General features: G+C 51.1%; 1 protein-coding gene across 1 annotated transcript; it reads right to left on the bottom strand.

The window, feature by feature from the left end:
* Positions 1–72: 72 nt before the first annotated feature.
* Positions 73–18,533, bottom strand: MRPS18A (mitochondrial ribosomal protein S18A). The gene is made up of 6 exons (XM_004590399.3): positions 18,382–18,533; positions 7,380–7,411; positions 5,146–5,253; positions 2,973–3,096; positions 2,697–2,766; positions 73–521 (listed from the first exon to the last, which is right to left on the bottom strand). Exons 1-6 carry the CDS (start codon positions 18,491–18,493, stop codon positions 377–379), a joined length of 591 nt encoding a protein of 196 aa, XP_004590456.1. The 5' UTR covers positions 18,494–18,533; the 3' UTR covers positions 73–376.
* Between the last annotated feature and the right edge of the window lie 2,539 nt (positions 18,534–21,072).

The following is a 21,072-nucleotide window of genomic DNA, read 5'->3' as shown; positions in this document are numbered from 1 at the left end:
TCAGAGCTCAGAATCAGCTGCAAATGCCTGCCCCCACACCCAGTGAACACACACACACACACACACAGGGGGGAAGCCCACCTGCCTGGTTTATGATGTTCCTTTAGGCAAACCCCTTGTCCCTCAGCACTGGGCACAGCCATCACTCGGACCAATCTAGTGCAAAACAGAGCAACTGTCTGCCTGCAGTTCCCAGTGTTGCATTTGGGCAACCTCAAAGAACTGGAGTTAGTCCACTGTTTCTTGTGCCACTGGAGGTCATCCTGTGGGGAGCGCAGGAATGAGGTTTGGCTGAGGGTTTGCAAGCTGGCTTCCCAATGCATGGTGTAGGCGTGGGGGTGGGGCACTGGACAGTCTCTGGAAGCTGGGCACATGGTCAGTGATACAGCTTCAAAGGTGTTTTTGAGTAGCAGACATTGTCCTTCAAGAGCGGTGAGCCCACGGGCATGCACACCTTGTTCCAGCGGTGGCCTTTGTTGTAGATGGGCTTGACGGAGCGGGGAGACCAGCGGGTCAGGTAGCTGTGGAGGGAGACCGAGACGGGCCTGTCACGACGACTGGAACTGGGAAAGAGGGAGCCTGCTCCATGGCCCAGGCCATAGCTCGCCAAGCAAACCCTTTGACCAGTTTTCCTTTTTCAAAGTGCAGGGGATTTTCCTGGGAGTAACTGCTGAGTGTCCCGTAAACAGATGGGCTGGGCTCCTGCTGCCTTGTGTGTGTGGCCAGGGTCAGGCAGAGCTCCCTTGATCTCCCCAGGAAGGGCCTGGAGGAAGCCACCCCTCCTCCCATTGGACTTAGTAGCCCAGGAGGGCCTTAAGGGAAGCCCTCAGGGCTGCAGAGCTGGTGCAGGACCCCTGCTCCTCACCAGGCCTGGAGGGAGGCAGCCAAGGCCTGCAGGACTGGGAGGCGCCTGGGCCAGGAAGGTTCCTGGAAGTGGGGAGGGGAGTGAGGGAAGACGGCTGCCACCCATGGTCCTTTGGCCCCTTTAGGGGATGGCCAGGGTCCTGATAGTTCCTGGAAAAGTGGCTCATACCAGCCGGGACTGGGGTTTGCTTGGTCCAGAATGAAACCTGGATCCTGTCCAGAAAGGCCCACCCGTCGCCTTGCAAGCTCAGCCCCGACCAAGGCCAGCGATCCTGCCCTGCCTCCACTGGTTGAGGCTCAATATAGCTGCCTCCAGAGATGAGATGCTCGGAGAGGCGTCTAATTTAAAAATGCTAACAATCTTGGCTACAAATTTTGTTAACCAAAAAGAGTGAAAAACGACTGTTGATTATGCAATTCAAGCAGGCCCCTGGCCTTGTGCTGAGGGGAAGCTGTGTGAGGCAGTCAGAGGCTGGTCAGAGATGGCAGCCTGCTCTCCAAGTGTGGACTGGCTGGTGCTAGGGGTGAGGGGAGGCTGGGGGATGCCAGCTGTGAGGGGGCTGCTTTCCCATGGTGCCAGTGCTGGGCAAGTCGAGGAACTCCTGATGGTCCCTGTCCTGGCCTTGCTCTCCCTGCCACAGGGGCAGTGAGGAGAAGGGGTACGTTCTGCTTTTCAGAGTCTGGAAGATGCCAAGCTGAGTGGCCTGTCCTGAGCTTATGCCCTAAAGCTGGACCTTCCCCTGTGCCCTCAAAAGGCCGCAGGGAAGCCAGGTTTGGGCTAGCCTTGGGCCTGAAGCCTGTGCCACCCAGAGCAGACAGGTGGCAGGGGCTGGGTGGCCTCTGGACAGCTCTGTTGGGACACCCCAGCTTCAGGAGGACTCTGAGCTCTTTCCTAAAGCAGCCCCTCCACAAGAGGGATGCGGCAGGAGAACAAAGAAGGGTTCCACCAGGCCCCAGCCAACCCTGGGCCAACACACGGCAGCCGAGGGACCCCTGCACGTACTCCTAAGCATTCCCTGCAAGGGAATCAATTTCCCTTCCCCACACATCATCAATCCTGTGTCACGTAAAAGGACACCGGATGCATTGGGGTGAGCCGGGCCTGGCTTCAAAGGCCAGCAGGCAGGAGGGAGTGTGTCCTTAGGCCCCTCTGAGCGGGTGGGCTCCCCAAGTGGCCCACAGCAGAGTTGTGTGAAAGGGAAGAGGTTCACACCAGCTGGCCTCGTGGGAGGTACAGGTGGAGTTGGGCACTCTTCCTGTAGAGGGGCTGCCCTGCTCCGGCTGCAGGGTGGATGGAGTTGCCAGGGTTGGGGGCTTTCCTTTCCTCCTTCAGACAACTTTTCGGGACTGCCACGGGTGGCAGTGTAGCTTGTGAACTGCATACCTCCGTGAGCCACAGCTGCAATGCAGGCCACATGGTTGCTTCTCTGGAGCCGTGCAGTAGGTGACTGGGATGTCCTATACGCAGTGGTTCTACTCCAGAGAGCCCTGCCAGTTTAACACTTCATTCTGCCCTCTAATAACCCCAGTGCTGGGTTCCTGAAAGTTTGTAGAAGTGCTCTGACATCCCCATGGCAACCCAGTGTGATGTCATAAACACAGGATTAGCACATTGTAATGACCAATCAGCTGCCACTCTACCCTCCTTGCCCCTGTGCTAAGCACCCAGCAGGGCCGCAGGAAAAAGGACAGAGGCAGAGACCCTGCCTCGCGGCAGGAGTAGAGGCTGCGGGGGGGGGGGGGGGGGGGGGGGGCTACACCGGGAAGGTGGTGGCATGGCCAGCGGGGTGCTCTCCTGGCTATGGGCCTGCACCTGGGCTGGGGCTGCTTACCGGTTCAGCTGTGGTTTGCTCTTCGGAACAACACCTTCAGGAAGCAGAGGCCTGTGATTCGGCAACAGACCTGAGGAGAGGGCAGGCCATACAGGATGGTTTTGGTGGCTCTCTTGCGCAGGTGCGAGGGAGTGCACAGACTGGCAGTGGTGGTGAGGGGTGTGTTACCGGTTCTCCAGATACCCGGCTGGGGCTGTAATACCAGCCAGCCAGGTGGGAGCAGATGTCCCCTGCTGCCCCCTCCCTTGCCCCTCTGAGCCCTGGGGGGCTTTCTACCTGCACGGTGGGCCATCTTCACACACTCCTCAATCTTGCGGTGCTCCTCCTGGCACAGGCCGGTGACCTTACGGGGCAGCATGCCCCCGTGGGGCCGAATGAACTGACTGAGCAGCAGAACGTCCTAGCACAAACCCAGAAGGGAGACGCTGGTCAGCTGGGCAGGCTGGGGCAGGCTAGCACCCCCGGAGCGCTGTGGCTCTACGAACCTACCTGAAACTGCTCTCTCCTCCTAGAAACCTGTTACCTTTACCTCAGCAAAGGCTAATCCCAACTAGGTAAGGCCGCCTGGGGCTCCCAGCCCCGTCCTGAGACATTTTGATAGAATCAATGAAGAGAAGCTCTTCAAAAAGCATTCTTTTATGCACCTATCTTTCTTGGTGAGTGTCCCTGGATGGAGCAAAGGGAAAACCTGACCTACTCCCCCCTCAATGTCACGGACAGAGGCCACAGGGCAGGGGACATACAGGGCCTTCCTCATCCCTGCCATTCCCACCAAGGCTCAATGCCAGTCTGCAAGCCCAGGAGGAAGGGATCAAGGCTTGAAGGCACCCATGGCAGATGTGCCTGGCTGTGTAGGTTTTCTTGGGGTCCTTGGGATGGCATTAAGGAGACAACACACACAGGGCCTGAACTGAGACCAGAGCACTTCCCCAACCCTACCCTTCGAGAGTGGCTGAGGGGTTAAAGAAAACTCACGCCCAATGCCCAGGGGAGTGCAGGCATGCCTATCCTAGCAGTCATGTTCCACAAACCAACTTGTGCCCTAGCAGGCGCCTTGCTGTATAACCACAGATTTGTTTTAATTACTGGACAGTTCCCAAGGGACCCAGGCCCCCAATTCCCACCCCTGTACTCTTCTGACTCTGATGAAAGGAACTTGGATGGGATTGATGCGGGGCTGCCAAGCAAGCTGCTAGTGCTGCAGAGCCCAGGATAGCGGTGCCCCACGTGGAGAGAAGTCAAAGAAAAACAATGTTCACCTTTATTTCAGAGGGGATTCAATTTCTGCTGCTGAATGGGTACAACCAAGTCCATTTCCTGGAAATGGCTGGCAGGAAGTGGCCCATTGCTGGCTGGGTGAGTACGGGGTTCCAAGTCTGCCTCAGGGACATGCGTGTTGCCGGAAGTTCTAAGCCCTGTCCCTTGGCCTGCATGCCTTCTACCACTCCCAGCAGCCACCAGCAGACAGCTCCCCTCCTGCCCTGGGGGTGGCCTGAAGCCAAGGCTCCCAGCCCAGGAGATTAGTTGGCTCATTCTGTTCAGATCCCACGGGCATGTGGCCGCTCCTGTTCTGACCACCTGACTAGGATCTCTGCCCTTAGTCATCTTATTCCACAACAGGGTGGACTGGGCACAACCTGCAGGACAAACTGGCCCGAAGCCGGAACCACCTGAAACCCAAAAATAGGGTGCTCTGTGTCACTGGGGAGTGCTCTGAAGGGCAGGACTGGGCAGCGCACACGCAGAGGCACAGCCTGCACTGTGGGTGGGCACGTGGTGCATCCCAGCTGGATGCCGGCACACAGGCTTAGTAACCCCTCCCTGCTGCACAGCTGCCCGCGTGAGACCAGGGTGAGAGCCTGGCCTCAGAGGGTTACTGTGGGCACTAAGTGGATTAACAAGCATCAGGCTCTCTGAACAGGCCTGACCCAGAATCTGCTCCATCCGCTGCCCACTTGTTGTTCACTGTTATCTTCTTTCCCTGGAAACGGCTGCTGCAGAAGAGCAAGTGCAATCAGTGTCTTTGTAGCCCCGGGATGGAAAGAGACAGTCATGTGTTCCCAGGTCACAGTGAGGGCCAGAAGCCTGTTCAGCTACCTCCACGTTAGGCCCAACTCATGATCCCAGTCCCACAGGAACACAGCCCCTACAGGCTGGGTTACAGGGCCCTGGGGGTCTGACGTGGAACCAGACCATGAACTCAATCGGTGGCTCTCAACCTGGGTTATACGTGAGAATCCTGAGAGCGTTCAAACCCCACCCTACCTTAGACACCAACTGTGTGGGCCTGGAGGGTGGAGCCCTGGTATCATTACTTTTTAAAAGCTCCCCTGCTGGTTCTAATGTACAGCCAAGGCTGAGCATCACAGGCCAAAACGCCATCTTTGAGCAGCTCTGTGGGGTGCCGCTGGGGAGGATCCTTGGGGACACACAGATGAGCACAACTCACCTCATAGCCATACTTGTGCTTCAAGTTCCAGCGGCAGATGGGGCACTGGCCAGAGGGGTTGGGGGGATTAGGACTCTCCTTGGGAGTCTCTGTGATGCGACCTTCAATCTAAAGAGGCAGGGACAGTCAGTCAGCTTGAGGGCCAGGGCCAGGGCCAGGGTGGAGCAAAGCTGGTCAAAGCTTACCTCCAGGGGTCTGGGTGGAGCCAGCAGGTCAATCAACCTGAAGGTTGGGGTTTGTTTCACAGTAACGGTTCCACGTCCCTGGCTCCAGCCCTAGCCCAGTCCTGCCTACTGAGAGTATCTGGGGAGTACAGCAGAGCATAGGATGTAAGTAAATATTTAATTAGTTTCAAATGGCTAAGTGTGATGCAGCGTGAACAGTGCCTGCTAGTCCCTTGCTATCCTACATGTCCACCTTTCTACTTACGTTACAGATCTAAGTGTGTGCCAGGGAGTTTAAACCAGAGGCAACCGTGCTCCCCAGCAGACACTTGGCAGTATCTGGAAATGTTTTTGAAGGTCATGGCTGGGGGAAGGGATGGTTGCTGGCATTTAGCAGGCATACTGACCTGGCTATACTACACAGACAGTGCCCCCCTAACACAGGTAGGCACCCTGAAACCAACTATGCCAAGGCTGAGGAGCCCAGGACTACGGCTCAATGAGCAGATCCCTGCATACACTCCTGCTTCTCCTTTTTCATTGTTAAACACAGATGGGAGGACACAGTCCCTTTGCTTTTACCAATTTGGATGCCATTTTCCAAAACCTATTGGAGCCATGTGTGAAGCGACCTTCTCGCTGCTTGCTGTGTCCTGTGACACAGCCTTGGAATTATTAAGTGCAATAACACAAGCATATGGGTGTCAGCTCCAATTGCAAAAGCACGTTGGCAAGCCTGTGGATTGAGGCTGCAACATGGCTGGTTAGCTTTGGGAGGCAAGCAACAATGTCCTCTCCTGGTGGAGAAATGGCAAAGGGAGAGGGGCTGCCAGCACAGTGCGGCCACTCTTCTGTGTGCCACGGCATCTGCAGCTAGGCAGAGTTGGAAGAGCTGTGGGTTAGAGAAACCTGTAGGTGCATGAAAGACCTCTGGGGTTAGAGAGTGCACGGGGGTGGGGAGGCGATGCTAGCAATGTATTGACTGTCCATGACATACCTGCTAAGAACAGTTCACATATACCATTCCTTTGAACCTTCTCCACTTAATAAGACGGGACAGATCTGATTTTTATAGAGCAGAGAACTTCTGTGGGCTTGGAGGGTGCTCCACCTCCCGTGGGTTCTCAGAGGACCACACTGTCTCCATGCTCATCCCACAAACAGCAGATTCACAGTCCTGGTGAAGCCAGATATATCACTCTCCTCCAGAGTAGAGTTTATAGGGGGATGGCTGTTTTGGCTTTGAATTGGGGAATGAAAAAAGGCACCCTCGGGTGATAGGGAGCTCCCTTAAAATGACAAACTGGGGCTGAGCAGTGGAGGTGCAAGTGCAGAGGGAGTGCTGGGGGTGGCGAGTGTGGAGACCGGATGGCTCATCCTGGGGGCAAGGAGCCTGGCTGGCTGCCAGCAGGGTTAAACCCCTGCTCTGGGACATGGAAGTCCCAGAGGCTTCTGGAATCACTGCACAGTGTCTGAGGATTTCTTGGAAGCATGGAAGGCCATGTGAAAACAACGTTGTCTTTTAAGGATTATAGGATAATCTAGGCCCCGTGACTCCCCAAAGAAGGGAGGTGCGATGGGCCCTGGGAAGGCAAGGGGGGGCATGGGTACATGAATCATTCCAGCTTTCTTACTGACAGATGAGCCAGGGTGCCAGCTACTGGGGCCAGGGCCCGGAGAATGTCACCTTTGAAATGCCTCACATGAGGAGTAGCTTAGTCAGTCCAGGCAGAAAAGAAAGGAATTGAGGGCCAGGCTCCATTCTGGCTCCCTAGGTCGGTCGGCTATGCTGCCTTAGTTTCCCCTTTGGGAAACACAGAGGCCTCTGAACAATTATCAGACAAAAGGTCACTTTAACCAAGTAACAGATACTGCAGCCCAGGCACAGTGACTGGTCCTTATTAACTGCACTACAGTGTAGACTGTGGCGATTTATGTTCATTGAGCGAGAGGATCCTGGAGCCAGGAGTCCAGTGTGGGCCTGCCCCCGCCCCCGCCCTTCCTCGGAGGGGCAGTCAGGCAGTTCCAAGTATTACAGAGGTTGTCAGAGGCCAACTCCATGATACTTACTATAGTTGTCTTCCCTTCTTGGATTTCTACCACTGCAGAGATAAAGGGGGAAAATTAGGCCAACCATTTCATAAGAACAGGGAGTTTCAAATAACAGCTCAAATCCTACACACAAGAAAAAAAAAAAAAAAAGAGGCTTTCAGCCTGCACCGTCCCATGGCCCCCAACCGGGACAGACAGCAGGCAGGATTCAGTGATGTGTGCCAGGGTTTACGCCCCTGGGGCTGCAGGAGGTCAAACCCAAGACTCCTGGTTACTACCACTGGGATTACGGGTCTCCACATTGTGTCTTCCTTTAGGAAAACATCTGATAGTCAAAGAGACAGGGAAAAAAAAAAGAGGGGTCCCATTAGCTGATTTGTGCTCCAAATGCTCATAACAGCTGGCAGGGGGTGGGCTGAAGTGAGGACCCTGGAACTCAATCTGTATCTCTCACATGGGTGGTTTGGAACTAAGTGTCTAAGCCATCACCTGCTGCGTCCCAGTCACACATTAGCAGGAAGTGGAACTGGGAAGTGGATCTTGGATCCAAGCCCAGGCGCTGGATATGGGCATCCCAAGTGGCATCTTAACTGCTGTGCCATTCATTCCTGCCCCAGCCCCAGTGTTTGTCCTTCCAAGCCAAGATTCCTCTTGGTTCCACACAGAGCAACTGGAAGAATCCTGCCCCATCATGAGAAGCAACCCTAGAGTTTGTCGGTGCAGAGACATCTAGAAGACCTTCAAAAGTTCCCCAAGTGTGACCCTTCACAAAGAGAATGAGCCTGCAGATTCTGAATTGCAAGGGGAGCAACTCCATTCCTAAGGGAGGGACTTTTCGCCTCAGGCAGTGGAAAAAGTGTGAGACAATGCACACTTCACAATCCACAGAGCCCCCTTCCTTACCAGGAGGCAGGAGGACTACACTAAGAAGAATTAAAATGCCTAGCTGAGAGCTCACAATTGTTTCATAAAATTACCCACAAAGATCTAGTCTTCAGAAAAAGCGGAAACCACAGCTGTTAGCACAGGACTGTGATGTTCACTAAGTGGTAGCTAACATTTTTAGGGAGCAAGGCTTGTCACTCTCCTGACTGCTAATTACTGTAAAGGAAAATGTGGGTCCACAGAGCTTGGTGGCAAACTACCTCCCAAAATATGAAAACTGTATTTGAACAGCAGCATGGTTACCCAGTGTAGTGTCACTCTACTCTGGCCCAGGCAGGTAGTATACCTCAGCACTTTTGTTTTTTTAATTTCCTTATTTTTATCTGAGAGGCTGATTTACAAAGATGGAAGACAGAAATATCTTCCACTTGCTGGTTCACTTCCCAAATGGCCACAATGACCAGAGCTGAGGTGATCTGAATTCAGGAGCCAAGAGCTTCTTCCAGGTCTCCCATGTGGGGTGCAAGGCCCCAAGGACTTGGGCCACCCCCTGCTATTTTCCCAAGCTATAAATAGGGAGCTGGATGGGAAGTGGAGCAGCCGGGATCAGAACTGGCATCCATATGGGATGCTGGTGCTAGAGGCAGAGAAGTGGCTGGATAAACCACCGTGCTGGCCCCAGCCTAGATTTTTATTTATTTGAGACAAAGTTACAGAGCGAGGGGCAGAGCAGGGCAAGACAGAACTTCCATCCATTGGTTCACTTCCCAAATGGTGGCAATGGCTAGTTTAGGAGCCAGAGCTTCTTCCAGGAATGCAAGGGCACAGACATTTGCGTCATCTTTTGTTGCTCTCCAGGTTATTAGCAGGCAGCTGGGCTGGACTGGGGCAGTCAGCACTTGAACTCAATGTCCATATAGAATCCTGGCATTATAAGCAGCTTTACCTTTTTTTTCCCTTTATTTTTGACAATCTTTACATGGTTAATTAGGGCACAAAGGTTCAAGGGCTGCAGGAAAGTGCGTAAGACTATCATTTCCACCTTCTATTTTTTTTTTCTGTATCTGGGGTAAATGGGGAGATAAAGGGAGAAGCCCCATCCAGTCTCCCACCCATCCCAGGTCCCTGATGTAGGGCATTCTTTAAGGGTCTTGCTCAAGTGGTTTTGACAGTTCAACAGTTATGAATTGCTGCCAATCTCGCCATTCCAAGCACGATGAAGTCACTGCAGAATCCACTGACTGACATAGTTCATCTTAGAGTCTCCGTTTGCCCAGTTTTTCACTGCCAACACATGGCTGGGGTAGTTGGTTGATTAGTTCTATCCTCTGTTGTGGTGTCAGGTATCTTCTGCAGGTTCCGATAGACTGCCATATCCTCCATGTGCACCTGATTGTGCTGTCCACTGCTCCGTCGGAGCCTCTGAGGAGACTCGGCTCTGGTATTTGCACTCCATGGCAGATCATGGAACCTGCCCTTCTCTTCATTGTTGGGGGTTCAGAGTCCGGCAGTGCGATTGGGGAGATCCCCAAAGAAATTTTGTCTGAGGTGATCCCAGACCAGATTCTTGTGTGTACTTGCCGGTAAAGGGCCCGGAACAGTCTGTCACCCCAATCAGCTGGTGGTTGCAATTGCTGGGTTGGGTCTGTTTCCAGCCCCGTCTTCCACTGGAACCAATGAGTGTTGCAGTCCAGCCTGATTCTGCTGAGCACACACTCGGCCCTCACAGAAACCAGTGGGAGCTGCAGCCTAGTCGGAGCGACCCACAATAACCCCCAACAGTCCCACCCCCTGCCTGGGTTCCCGTGCTTGCCAGTATGTGCAGCAGACTGATCCAGTCTGTCCCACATCCCATTCAGCTCTCATACATGTCAATGGGCACTGAAGCCTAGCTCAACCCAACCAGTCTTACTATCCAGTTCACACACATACTGGCGGATGCTTTTCTGTCTAGCCACCCCAGCCCCTGTCCTGGTTTTCGTGCCCTACAGTGGGAGTGGTAACCCAAGAGGGAGGTGCCCACTATTTCCCTTCTAGGCCACTCACATTCCTGGATTATGCACTCTCCAGGTGATTCTGCAGTTTAACTTGACACATTTAGCTCCCAGTGCCAGCCTCTGCCAGCTGATGCTGCGGCAAAGCCCAACCAACCTTCGCCTGCTCTAATTTTTGCTTGCACCAGTCGGAACAGTCAGCCCAACCTGGCTTTTCCCTGATCTAGTTCACATGATGCCCACAGGTGTTGTAGCCCTGCCTGGTCTGGTCTGCCCCCATCCCAGCTCATGCTCTCCAGTGGGAGTGGTTGTCCAGCAAGGGAGCCCTCCACATTCCCCCTACCAGCTTTGCCCCCTCCCTTCCTGGTTCTCACATGTGCTGGTGGGGTGCTGCGGCCAAGTCTGGCACAGCCCCCCTCACCTCGGTTTTTGCCAGTGGGTGCTGTAGCCTGGCCCGGCCCAGCCCCTCCCCCCGCCAATTCCAGCTGACTCTGGTGGGAGTTACAGCCTAGTCCAACCCAGCAGGCACCCAATCCCAGTCGTACTGTGTACTGGTATGAGTTGCGACTGACCCTGGCTCGACCTACACTCTATTCCAGTGCTTGGATTTGCCAGCGGGTGATGTAAACTGGTTCAGCCTGGTCTGCCCCCGAGCTATGCCAAATGCATGCCAGTGGGGAACTTTCCATGGCCTGGTCTGGGCTGTTTCCTTCCATGCTTCTTGTGCTTACCTGCAGGGACTGTGTCCTGCCAGAGGAGTTGCCCAGGCTCCTCCATCAGAACCTCTCCCAATGCCAGGTTTTGCACATATCGGTGGCTCCGTGAGCCAGCCTTACTCGGGCCACCTTTTGTCCTAGCAGGGACAGTGGCCTTTCCTGACTGGTCTTCAACCCATTCTGGTTCTTACTGTTGGGTGTTTCAGTCCAGCCAAGGCTCGTCCATACCCAAGCACACTCATACATAGCTCAGTATGGGCAGAGACCAAGGCTAGTCCATCCCACATCTACCCTGTTCCTCCAGAGCACAAGATAGTGCTGGATTCTAGCCTGGCTTGGTGCATCCAGTCCCAGTCCACACTTGTGCCAAGGGAGACTGCAGCCATATCCAGATCAGAACACAGCCCCCGCCACTCAAGTCCCAGCACTCCTTGGTGGGAACCCCAACCCAGCTAGAGTGTCCCCTTAAGCAGCTTTACTTATACATCACAAGTTCCCATTCTAAGATTCTTAACTTTGAGAGCCCAGAGTGGGGCTGGTGTTGTGGAATAGTAGATGCCTCCTGCAATGCCCGTTCCATACGGGCAACAGGCTCAAGTACCACTTCCAATCTAGTTCCCTAATGCACTAGGAAGGCATCGGGGGATGGCCCAAGAGGTTGGGCTCCTGCACACATATGGGAGACCCAGAAGCAGCTCCTGGCCGCACCTGGCCCAGCTCCAGCCACTCTGAGGCCATTTAGGCAGTGAACCAGAAGGTGAAGTGTTCTCCCATGCGTGTTCTTTCTTCCCCACTCCAACTCTCTAATTCTGCCTTTCAAATAAGTAAGTAAGCAAATAAATAATGTTTTTAAAGATAGAAGCCCAGTGAAAGCTATGGATCTCTCCCAAGGGAAAGCCCATAAACATAGACACAGTGAAACACAGATTTCAGGGGACTCACAGTCCCCCAGAGTTAACTGCCTATGGACTGGTAATAATTCCTTTTCAAAGTTTCTAAAATCAACATGTATTGTTTTTCAAATAAATGAACAATAAAAAGAGAACGGAATGTCTTAAGAAAAAAAGTAATTCTAACCCAAGCAGGGGCCCACAGCAGCATCTGTGACCGACACCTAATTGGACACAGACGGCCTGCAATTGTTCTCCCCTTGTTTTTTGTGCAATAAAGACTCATTACTGCCAGTCAACCCGAGCCCCTCAATGTCCAACTGCAGAAATACAAAGGAGTAACAATGGCCAGAGGACACTGCAGTTGCTAATTAATTCAGAATCCAAGTAGGTCTCCCGTAGTGAAAGCAAATGCGTCATTCCACACCCAGATCTGCTGGTACAGAATAGAGACCAACCCAGGAACAGGCTGTGGGTGAGAAGGAAGGCCACTGCCTTGCTGCAATCTGCGCACATAACCTACAACAGGGGTGTGTGTGTGTGTGTGTGTAAACATCCCTGGAAATTTGCAAAGACCTAGTCAAGAGATGGCCTGAGGGCACCAAATCTAAGCAGTAGGTAGCGGGCAGAAGTTTCCAAGACTCCCTATGAAAACCAAAGAAGATACATTCTGGTACCACTGGAGTCAGTGTGAGAACAATGCCCTAAAATACAATATGTGGTTCCCAATAGTGAAGGCATTTGGGCCCTAACCATGAGGTAAACAAGTCTAACAAAATACACATCACTCCCGGCAAAGAACCAAACCCTGAAGTCATCCCACTGGTCCCTGGAATGGAGATCAAAGCCCATGGCAAGCTTCACTGTTCATGAGCTCTCCCCACAGCAACCCTGAGCCAGTGAATCATCCTACTAGAAGCCAGTGGATCAAACACAGGCAGATGCTTATCTGATTGAGACAATTTGTCAAACCAGAGGGAATGACCTGTGAACTCACATGAGCCTGAGATTAAACAGGGTGGTGTCTTAGCAGCAGCAGAAAGCCCAGCTGGAGCTGGGATATATATATATATTTTTTCTCCTTTTCCCCTTTAGTAGATTTTAAGCCTCTGGAAAGAGGAGATAGAAATCAAAACAGTATTGATTTTCAGTGTGTGTAGAAAAACACGTCAAACCCAAACAAAACCTGAGGTCCATTTTGCCCCTGGCAGCCTCTCCATTCGCGAGAAGTGGGGGTGGCTAAAAAAATCAGGACTAGAAGATTTAAACACTAACAAAAACCGTGTCCAGAAAAAGATGAAATTTCTCTAAGATGTCCTGATATCAACAACACTGAAGAAAGAGCTGAAGCATTTTCCTATACGGGAACCAAGGGCGCAAGTTTTTCTAGACAGATGCTTCTATACACCAATCATCCTGGATGAGGCAAGGTATTTTCTGAGGACCCAGGAAGTGCACAGCCTTGTTCCACCTCCTGTGGAGACTTACAATAGAACAGGCGCATAGTCTATAGACAGACTATGCGCCTGTTCTATAGGAGGAAAGTGAAAGTCCTTTAGGAAACACCCGCCTAGGATGGAGGCCAAGACAACTGGAGCAACCAGCATGGTGGGAAGGCTGTGGTGAACACAGAAGACCTTGACGGACACACACACACAGGGAACTGCAGCCGCCAGAGACCCCATTGTCTAGTAGAGAAGGCAGGGAAAACGATGAGAGATGGGCACCAACACAGGCAATGGCCAAGGGCACCAACAGTCCTGCTGGGAAGGACTTGTGCACACCAACACCCAAGCAGGTAACAAAGAATGGAGTAACGATGGCCGCATGTGGCCTCAACAGTCTTGGAGGGACGGGGAGTATAGTGCCCTCACTTGTGGCCATGGATGCTTTTCTCAAACTTGTTCCTGCTGCAAGGACTGCTCCTGTAGCTCATCTTCACATCATTGCTTCCTGATTGGTGCAGTGCTTCCCCTGTGTTTTCCCTCTAACTCCTGAGGTAATTTTCTCTAGGGGTCAGCACTGTGGCATAGTAGGTTAAGTTGCTGCTTGTGATGCTGGCATCCCACACACGAGGGCAGATGTAGGTCCCGTTTGCTCCTCTTACAATCCAGTTTCCAGTTAAGGCATCTGAAAGGTGGAGGTAATGGCTCTTGCTACCACATGGGAGACCTGGATAGAATTCTTGGCTCCTGGCTTTATGCTGCTTCATTCAGCCCCAGTGGTTGGAGCCATTTGAGGAGTGAACCAGTAGAAGGAAGATCTCTCTCTCTCTCTCCTTTTACCTTTTCCTTCATTTATCATTCTGCCTTACAAATAAATAATTGTATTTTTTAAAAGCCTTTAATTGGGAGAATAGCAGAGGCTGTCCTCAAGCCCTGGGGCCCCTGCACCCACATGGGAGACCTAGAGGAAGCGCCTCAATTCTGGAGCCACCCAGCTCTGGCCGTTATGGTCATCTGGTGAGTGACCAGCGCATTTAAGATCTCTCTCTCTCTGCTTCTCCTCTCTAACTCTGCCTTTCAAATAAAACAAATGAATCTTAAAAAAAAAATTCTACCTTATGGATTGCTAAGAAAGCTGGAGGAAAGTGTGTGGAAAACCTAGCACATTACTTGCAGGTGGGCACTCAGGAAATAACAATTTCCATGTCTGTCCCCCTTTAACCTTGCTTCTCCCACAATAACTTTTTTTTTTTTTTAAAGATTTATTTATTCTTATTACAGCCAGATATACAGAGAGGAGGAGAGACAGAGAGGAAGATCTTCCGTCCGATGATTCACTCCCCAACTGAGCCGCAACGGGCCGGTGCGCGCCGATCCGAAGCCGGGAACCTGGAACCTCCTCCAGGTCTCCGATGTGGGTGCAGTGTCCCAATGTATGGGCCGTCCTCAACTGCTTTCCCAGGACACAAGCAGGGAGCTGGATGGGAAGTGGAGCTGCCGGGATTAGAACCGGCGCCCATATGGGATCCCGGGGCTTTCAAGGCAAGGACTTTAGCTGCTAGGCCATGCCGCCGGGCCCAATAACCTTTTTTTTAAGATTTATTTTATTTTTATTGCAAAGTCAGATATACACACAGAAGGAGAGACAGAGAGGAAGACCTTCTGTCCACTGATTCACTACCTAAGTGGCCTCAACAGCCAGAACTGCGCTGATCCGAAGCCAGCAGCCATATGCTTTTTCGAGGTCTCCCATGTGGGTGCAGAGTCCCAAGGCTTTGGGCCGTCCTCCACTGCTTTCCCAGGCCACAAGCAGGGAGCTGGATGGGAAGTGGAGCTGCTGGGATTAGAACCAATGCCCACATGGGATTCTGGTGCGTTCAAGGCTAGGACTTTAGCTGTTAGGTTACTGCGCCGGGCCCCACAACAATCTTTTTTGGCCATGTGTCCCTCTTGTCAAACTTTAGATCAGACTTTCTCAACTGCAGCAGGTCTGACTTTTTAGCCAGAGGGTTCTCTGCTGCAAGGAGCTCTCATCTGCCCTCTATGACGACGCCTGGCAGCATTCTCAGCCTCTGTTCACCAGGTGCCAGTCATGACTGCCTCAAATGTACCTAGACATGGCCACAAGTTTCCTGGGGCAACAACTGCTCCTGATGGAGAACCACTGCTTTAAGACTCAAAGTCGGATGGGATTACAGAGCTTCTCAAATTTGACTAGCAGGTTTCCTGGTTGGCACTGGAAAGCCCTCCATTAAAAAAATAGACTGAGGGCCCGGCGGCGTGGCCTAGTGGCTAAAGTCCTTGCCTTGAAAGCCCCGGGATCCCATATGGGCGCCGGTTCTAATCCCGGCAGCTCCACTTCCCATCCAGCTCCCTGCTTGTGGCCTGGGAAAGCAGTTGAGGATGGCCTAATGCATTGGGACACTGCCACCCGCGTGGGAGACCCAGAAGAGGTTCCTGGTTCCCGGCTTCGGATTGGCGCGCATCGGCCCGTTGCGGCTCACTTGGGGAGTAATCATTGGATGGAAGATCTTCCTCTCTGTCTCTCCTCCTCTGTGTATATCTGGCTGTAATAAAATGAATAAATCTTTAAAAAAAAAAATAGACTGAAAAGTCTTCATAGCCCTCATCAACTCTGACTAAAAGTATCTCTGAAAAATGGATGCTTGAATGAAAGATGACCTAAGTACTTAGGTCCCTTCTGTGCCCGTGGGACACTGAGATGGAGTTCTAGGCAACTGGCTCTGTCCTGGCCCAGCCCTGGCTGTTATGGTCTCTTGGGTGGTAAACCAGTGGATGGATGGTATTTGTATGTAAGGCTTTCTCTCTCTCTTTGTAACTCTGCCTTTCAAATAAACCTTAAAAAAAAAAAAGAAAGAAAGAAAAAAGCAAGACGCTTGAGTATTTTCAGTAAGAGAACCTCATCTGTCTACACAACTTTCAATTCTATATGTATAATATTTGTGCACCAAACATATTGGCTGGGGTCAATCAAAATGAGCTGTATGTACAGTAAGTTATGCCTTCCAGAGAATGGATAGATTATAACAGCAAAGATCTTTTTTTTTTTCACATAAGGCTCAGGAGATAAGCAATTCCCGAATGGTAGTGCCTTCACGTAACTGCACACCAGTCTGACATTTAGCTTTTAGGACTGACAGCAACAAAGGAGCTATCAACCTAAATATATATATTTTAAAGATTTATTTATTTTTATTGGAATGGCAGATTTATAGAGAGAAGGAGAGACAGAGAGAAAGATCTTTCATCTGCTGGTTCACTCCCGAAATGGCTGCAATGGCCAGAGCCACCCACGTGGGTGCAGAGTCCCAAGGTTTTGGGCCATCCATCCTTTACTGCTTTCCCAGGCCACAAGCAGAGACCTGGATGGGAAACGGAGTAGCCGGCATACAAATGGGCAATAATATGGCATCCTGGCGCTTTGCATAGGGGGGATTAGCCAGTTGAGCCAGGCCCTAACCTACATATATATATATATATACGTGTGTGTGTGTATATAACCTATATATAAATATATAACCTATATATATAACCTATCTATATATCTGTATATAGATATATATATAGAGGGAGGAGGACTTCAGAAACTTGATTATCCAGTCCACTATTTCATAATCTTGCCAAGTAAAAAATTATCTGAATCTAACCTCAAGTACTCCTGTCTCTCTCTCTCTCATATATACACTTTCTTGTCTTTCTCCTAGGAACACAGCAAAGAGCTGCTTCAACTTTAAATTTCATAAGGTACGTGAAAAGCAGCAGCTTTTCGAGGCTAAGACTAGGTGGGCACTCCCAAGGATCTTACAGATGCGCACTTACTAGGCAGTCTGGGCAGAGATGAAACACTGTATCCAAGGCTGCTCTTTCTTTACTAACAGATTAACCTAACCGGAGCCAGATGGTATCTGGACTGAATTTTCTTTTAGCAAATGTTTCTTTTTTCATCACAGCCAAGTTTTTCAAACATACATGTTGTCTACATGTTTCCATCACAATCCTTTTTAAAAATTTATTTACTTACTCTATTTGGAAGGCAGAGAGTGAGCTCTCAATCTCGGGTTCATTCTCTCGATACTGCAGCCCCCAGGATAGGGCCAGGCTGCAGCAGTTGGGAGTTCAACTTGAGTCTCTCATGTGGGTTACAGGGACCCCTGTGCTAGTGCCACGTTACCTGCTGCTCCTACAGCATGCATGAGCAGGAAGCTGAAAATCAGGAGGGGAACTAGGACTGGAAACCCAACCACTTGAACACAGGATGATGTGTCTCAGCCAGCTCATTAACCACTGGGCAGAACTGCCACCAACCTGCCCTTTGATTTCTACAAACTGGACGTACGGTTTAAAAGCTAAAAATGGAGACCTCTTCTGAGACAAATGTCGCAGCTCGGGCACTGAGCTATTCTTTCTGGACTCTTCTGCTCCCAGGGACAACAGCATCTCTCCTCTCTACTGGATACTTCTTCGTTTTAAAGTATACCTTTGCTGGCCCACACCACACCAGACCCTTCAAACAGCCGCATGGCTCAGCCTTTTTCACAGTTCACGTCCCGGAAACAAAAAGCCTTATTCTTCTACAAGCCCGTTCCAGGCACATCCGCCGCAGGAAAACTTTCAACTGTGCCGTTTCTGGTAAGGCAATCTCCCAGCACTCGCAAGCGGCACACCTGCATTTGCTGGCGTGTCCGGACTTCATCTTTTGCATCACCTGTATTGTACATCATTCACATTTCATCTTCTTTTTAGAACTTAATTGTCCCAGAAACGGGCTTCCCGTCCCCCACCCGCCTTTCTAGAATATCCTCCCAGCTGAAACAGCTCTTAGCTTTTAGTAATATTCGAAATCCCTGGCTCACTGGCAGGCCTTTCTCTCCGTCTCTTCCTCTGCCTCGTAAGGACACGTAGCAAGACACAGAAATTCAAGAGAACAGCACCAAGGTTCGGAAGGTGCTTTCTGAACACCCCCGAAGTTCTAGAATCCGGAGGACGAAACAGGAAAGGGGGGCATACCGAGGCTGGCGTTTAAGTATTCTACGCCCCATGTCGGGAGACCTCTGGGACCCGAGACTCACCTTCCCTGTATCCGCGCGCTGGGAGCTGAGCCCAGCTGGTGGCCGCCGGGCCAGCCAGCGACCTTCGGAACGGCCGTCCAAAACCGGACAACAACCCTATGAGGGCCGCCATGTTAACCAGCAAACCTGACCTCGTGTGCACTTCCGCTTCCGGAACGGCGCGCGCGCAGCCTCAGTGGTGCGGCGGGAGCTGCGCGGCGACCTTTGCCGAGTGGAGAGCTCGGTGCTGTGTTGGCTGCGGCGGCCTCTGTGTCAATTCTGCGCTTCGTTCTGTGCGCCTGGGAGAGGTGTTCCAGCTTCCCAAAGTGGCTTTCTTAGTAAAGTCACGGGCACCCTTCCTATTTCTAAAAGTCAGCTGCGGAATTTCAGCTTGAGGGATGGAGAAGTTGGAATGATGAGGGGCTCTGGCTGTGGAGTATTGTCAGGCTGACCCAGGGTGGAATGAATTACCTCCTTCCTATCACCTGTTCCCTCTCTCCCATTGAAAAATTTTTGTTTATTTCAGACACAGAGAGACAGGCCCCACCTGCTGGTTCCCTCCCCAATATTCTTCCACGTGGGTTACAAGAACCCCAGTGGCTTGAGTCATCCAGGATGCCTCCCGGGGTGTGTGTCTGTGTCTGGGGGGGGGGGGGGGGTTAGCAGGAAGCTTGGATCTAGAGCCACATCTGGACATCACAGGCTGGCACGTTGATGTGAGATGCAGGTACCCCATGTCTTAACCAGGAATCTCAGCTTGGCTTCTCAGCTGTAGATTTTCTCTGCTCCAAGGCCTTTATATAAACTCTGTCTTCAACCTCCTCTTTAACTTGCTTTTGCTTTTTTTTTTTAACTGACTGCTTACTCTTTTACTTGATTAAATCCTGCTTCCTAGAATTCACCTCAAACTTCATTTTTGCAGTGTAATCTTCTCTGACCCCAGTTACTGGTTTTTAGCACCTGCTACCGCTCCTTCTTAGTACTTTGCACAATTCCAGCTATAATTTTTTGTTGTTGTTAATTTTGTTTGTATAATGTGTATCTATCTCCCTTCCAGGCTGTTGTCTCCATCAAGGCAGGATCATTTTGTTGACTCTCCTATTTCTAGCACTTAGCATAACATTTTGTGTATAATTGTGATATAATACATATTCCTTTTTTTAATAAAGATTTTATTGTTATTGGAAAGCCGGATATACAGAGAGGAGGAGAGACAGAGAGGAAGATCTTCCATCCGATGTTTCACTCCCCAAGTGAGCCGCAACGGGTTGGTATGCGCCAATCCGATGCGGGGACCAGGAACCTCTTCCGGGTCTCCCACGCGGGTGCAGGGTCCCAAAGCTTTGGGCTGTCCTCGACTGCTTTCCCAGGCTACAAGCAGGGAGCTGGATGGGAAGTGGAGCTGCCGGGATTAGAACCGACGCCCATATGGGATCCCGGGGCATTCAAGGCGAGGACTTTAGCTGCTAGGCCACGGCGCTGGGCCCCATATTCCTTTTTTTATTGATTACATTTCATTTTGTGGCACAGTTTCATAAGCTCTGGGATTCATCCAACCACTCCCTGTGCCCTCCGCCCAACATATTCCTTTTTTAAAGATTTATTTTATTATTATTTTTTTTTTACTGGAAAGGTAGGTTTACAGAGAAGAGAAGAGAAGAGAAAAGATCTCTGCCCGCTGCTTCACTCCCCAAGTGGCCACAATGGCCAGAGCTGAGCTGATCTGAAGTCAGGAGCCAGGACCTTTTTCCAGGTCTCCCACATGGGTTCAGGGTCCCAAGGCTTTGGGCCATTCTCGAATGCTTTCCCAGGCCACAAGCGGGGAGCTGGGTGGGAAGTGGAGCCCATATAGGATCCCAGCACGTGCAAGGTGAGGACTTTGACCACTAGGCTATTGTGCTGGACCCAAAATACATTATTTTTATAAAAAAAGATGTTTTATTTATTTAAAAGGCCAAGTTAGAGGAAGAGAGAGCAGGAGAGAGGTTTCCCATTCATTGGCTTACTCCCCAAATGGCTGCAAATGGCTGGGGCTTCATTTGGGTCTCCTATGTGTGTTTGCAGGTGTCCAAGAACTTGGACCATCTTTCACTGTTTTCCCAGGCACGTCAGCAAGAAGCTGAACTGGAAGTGGAGTAGCTGGGATTTGAATTAATACCTGTGTGGAATGCAGAGGTTGCAGGCGACAGTTTAACCTGCAGTGCCAGCTGCATGCTATATACTGGATGAATGAATGAAGTAGATTTATTTTTCCACAACACTGGCCCGGCACCTACTTTTTTTTTTTTTTTAAAGATTTATTTATTTGTTTGAAAGGCAGATTTACAGAAAGGGGGAGAGATGCCCACAGAAAGAGATCATTCATTTTCTCCTTCACGCTCCAAATGACTGCAATGGCTGCAGTTGGGCCAGGCTGAAGCCAGGAGCCAGGAACTGTCTTCAACTCTCTTTTTTTTTTTTTTTTTTTTTTTTTTTTTTTAAAGATTTATTCATTTTATTACAGCCAGATATACCCAGAGGAGGAGAGACAGAGAGGAAGATCTTCCGTCCGATGATTCACTCCCCAAGTGAGCCGCAACGGGCCGATGCGCGCCAGTCTGAAGCCGGGAACCTGGAACCTCTTCCGGGTCTCCCACGTGGGTGCAGTGTCCCAATGCATTGGGCCATCCTCAACTGCTTTCCCAGGCCACAAGCAGGGAGCTGGATGGGAAG

This window comes from Ochotona princeps, chromosome 1, assembly GCF_030435755.1.
Source record: "Ochotona princeps isolate mOchPri1 chromosome 1, mOchPri1.hap1, whole genome shotgun sequence".
Classification (NCBI taxonomy): Eukaryota; Metazoa; Chordata; class Mammalia; order Lagomorpha; family Ochotonidae; genus Ochotona; species Ochotona princeps.
This window is presented reverse-complemented; position numbering and strand designations above follow the sequence as displayed.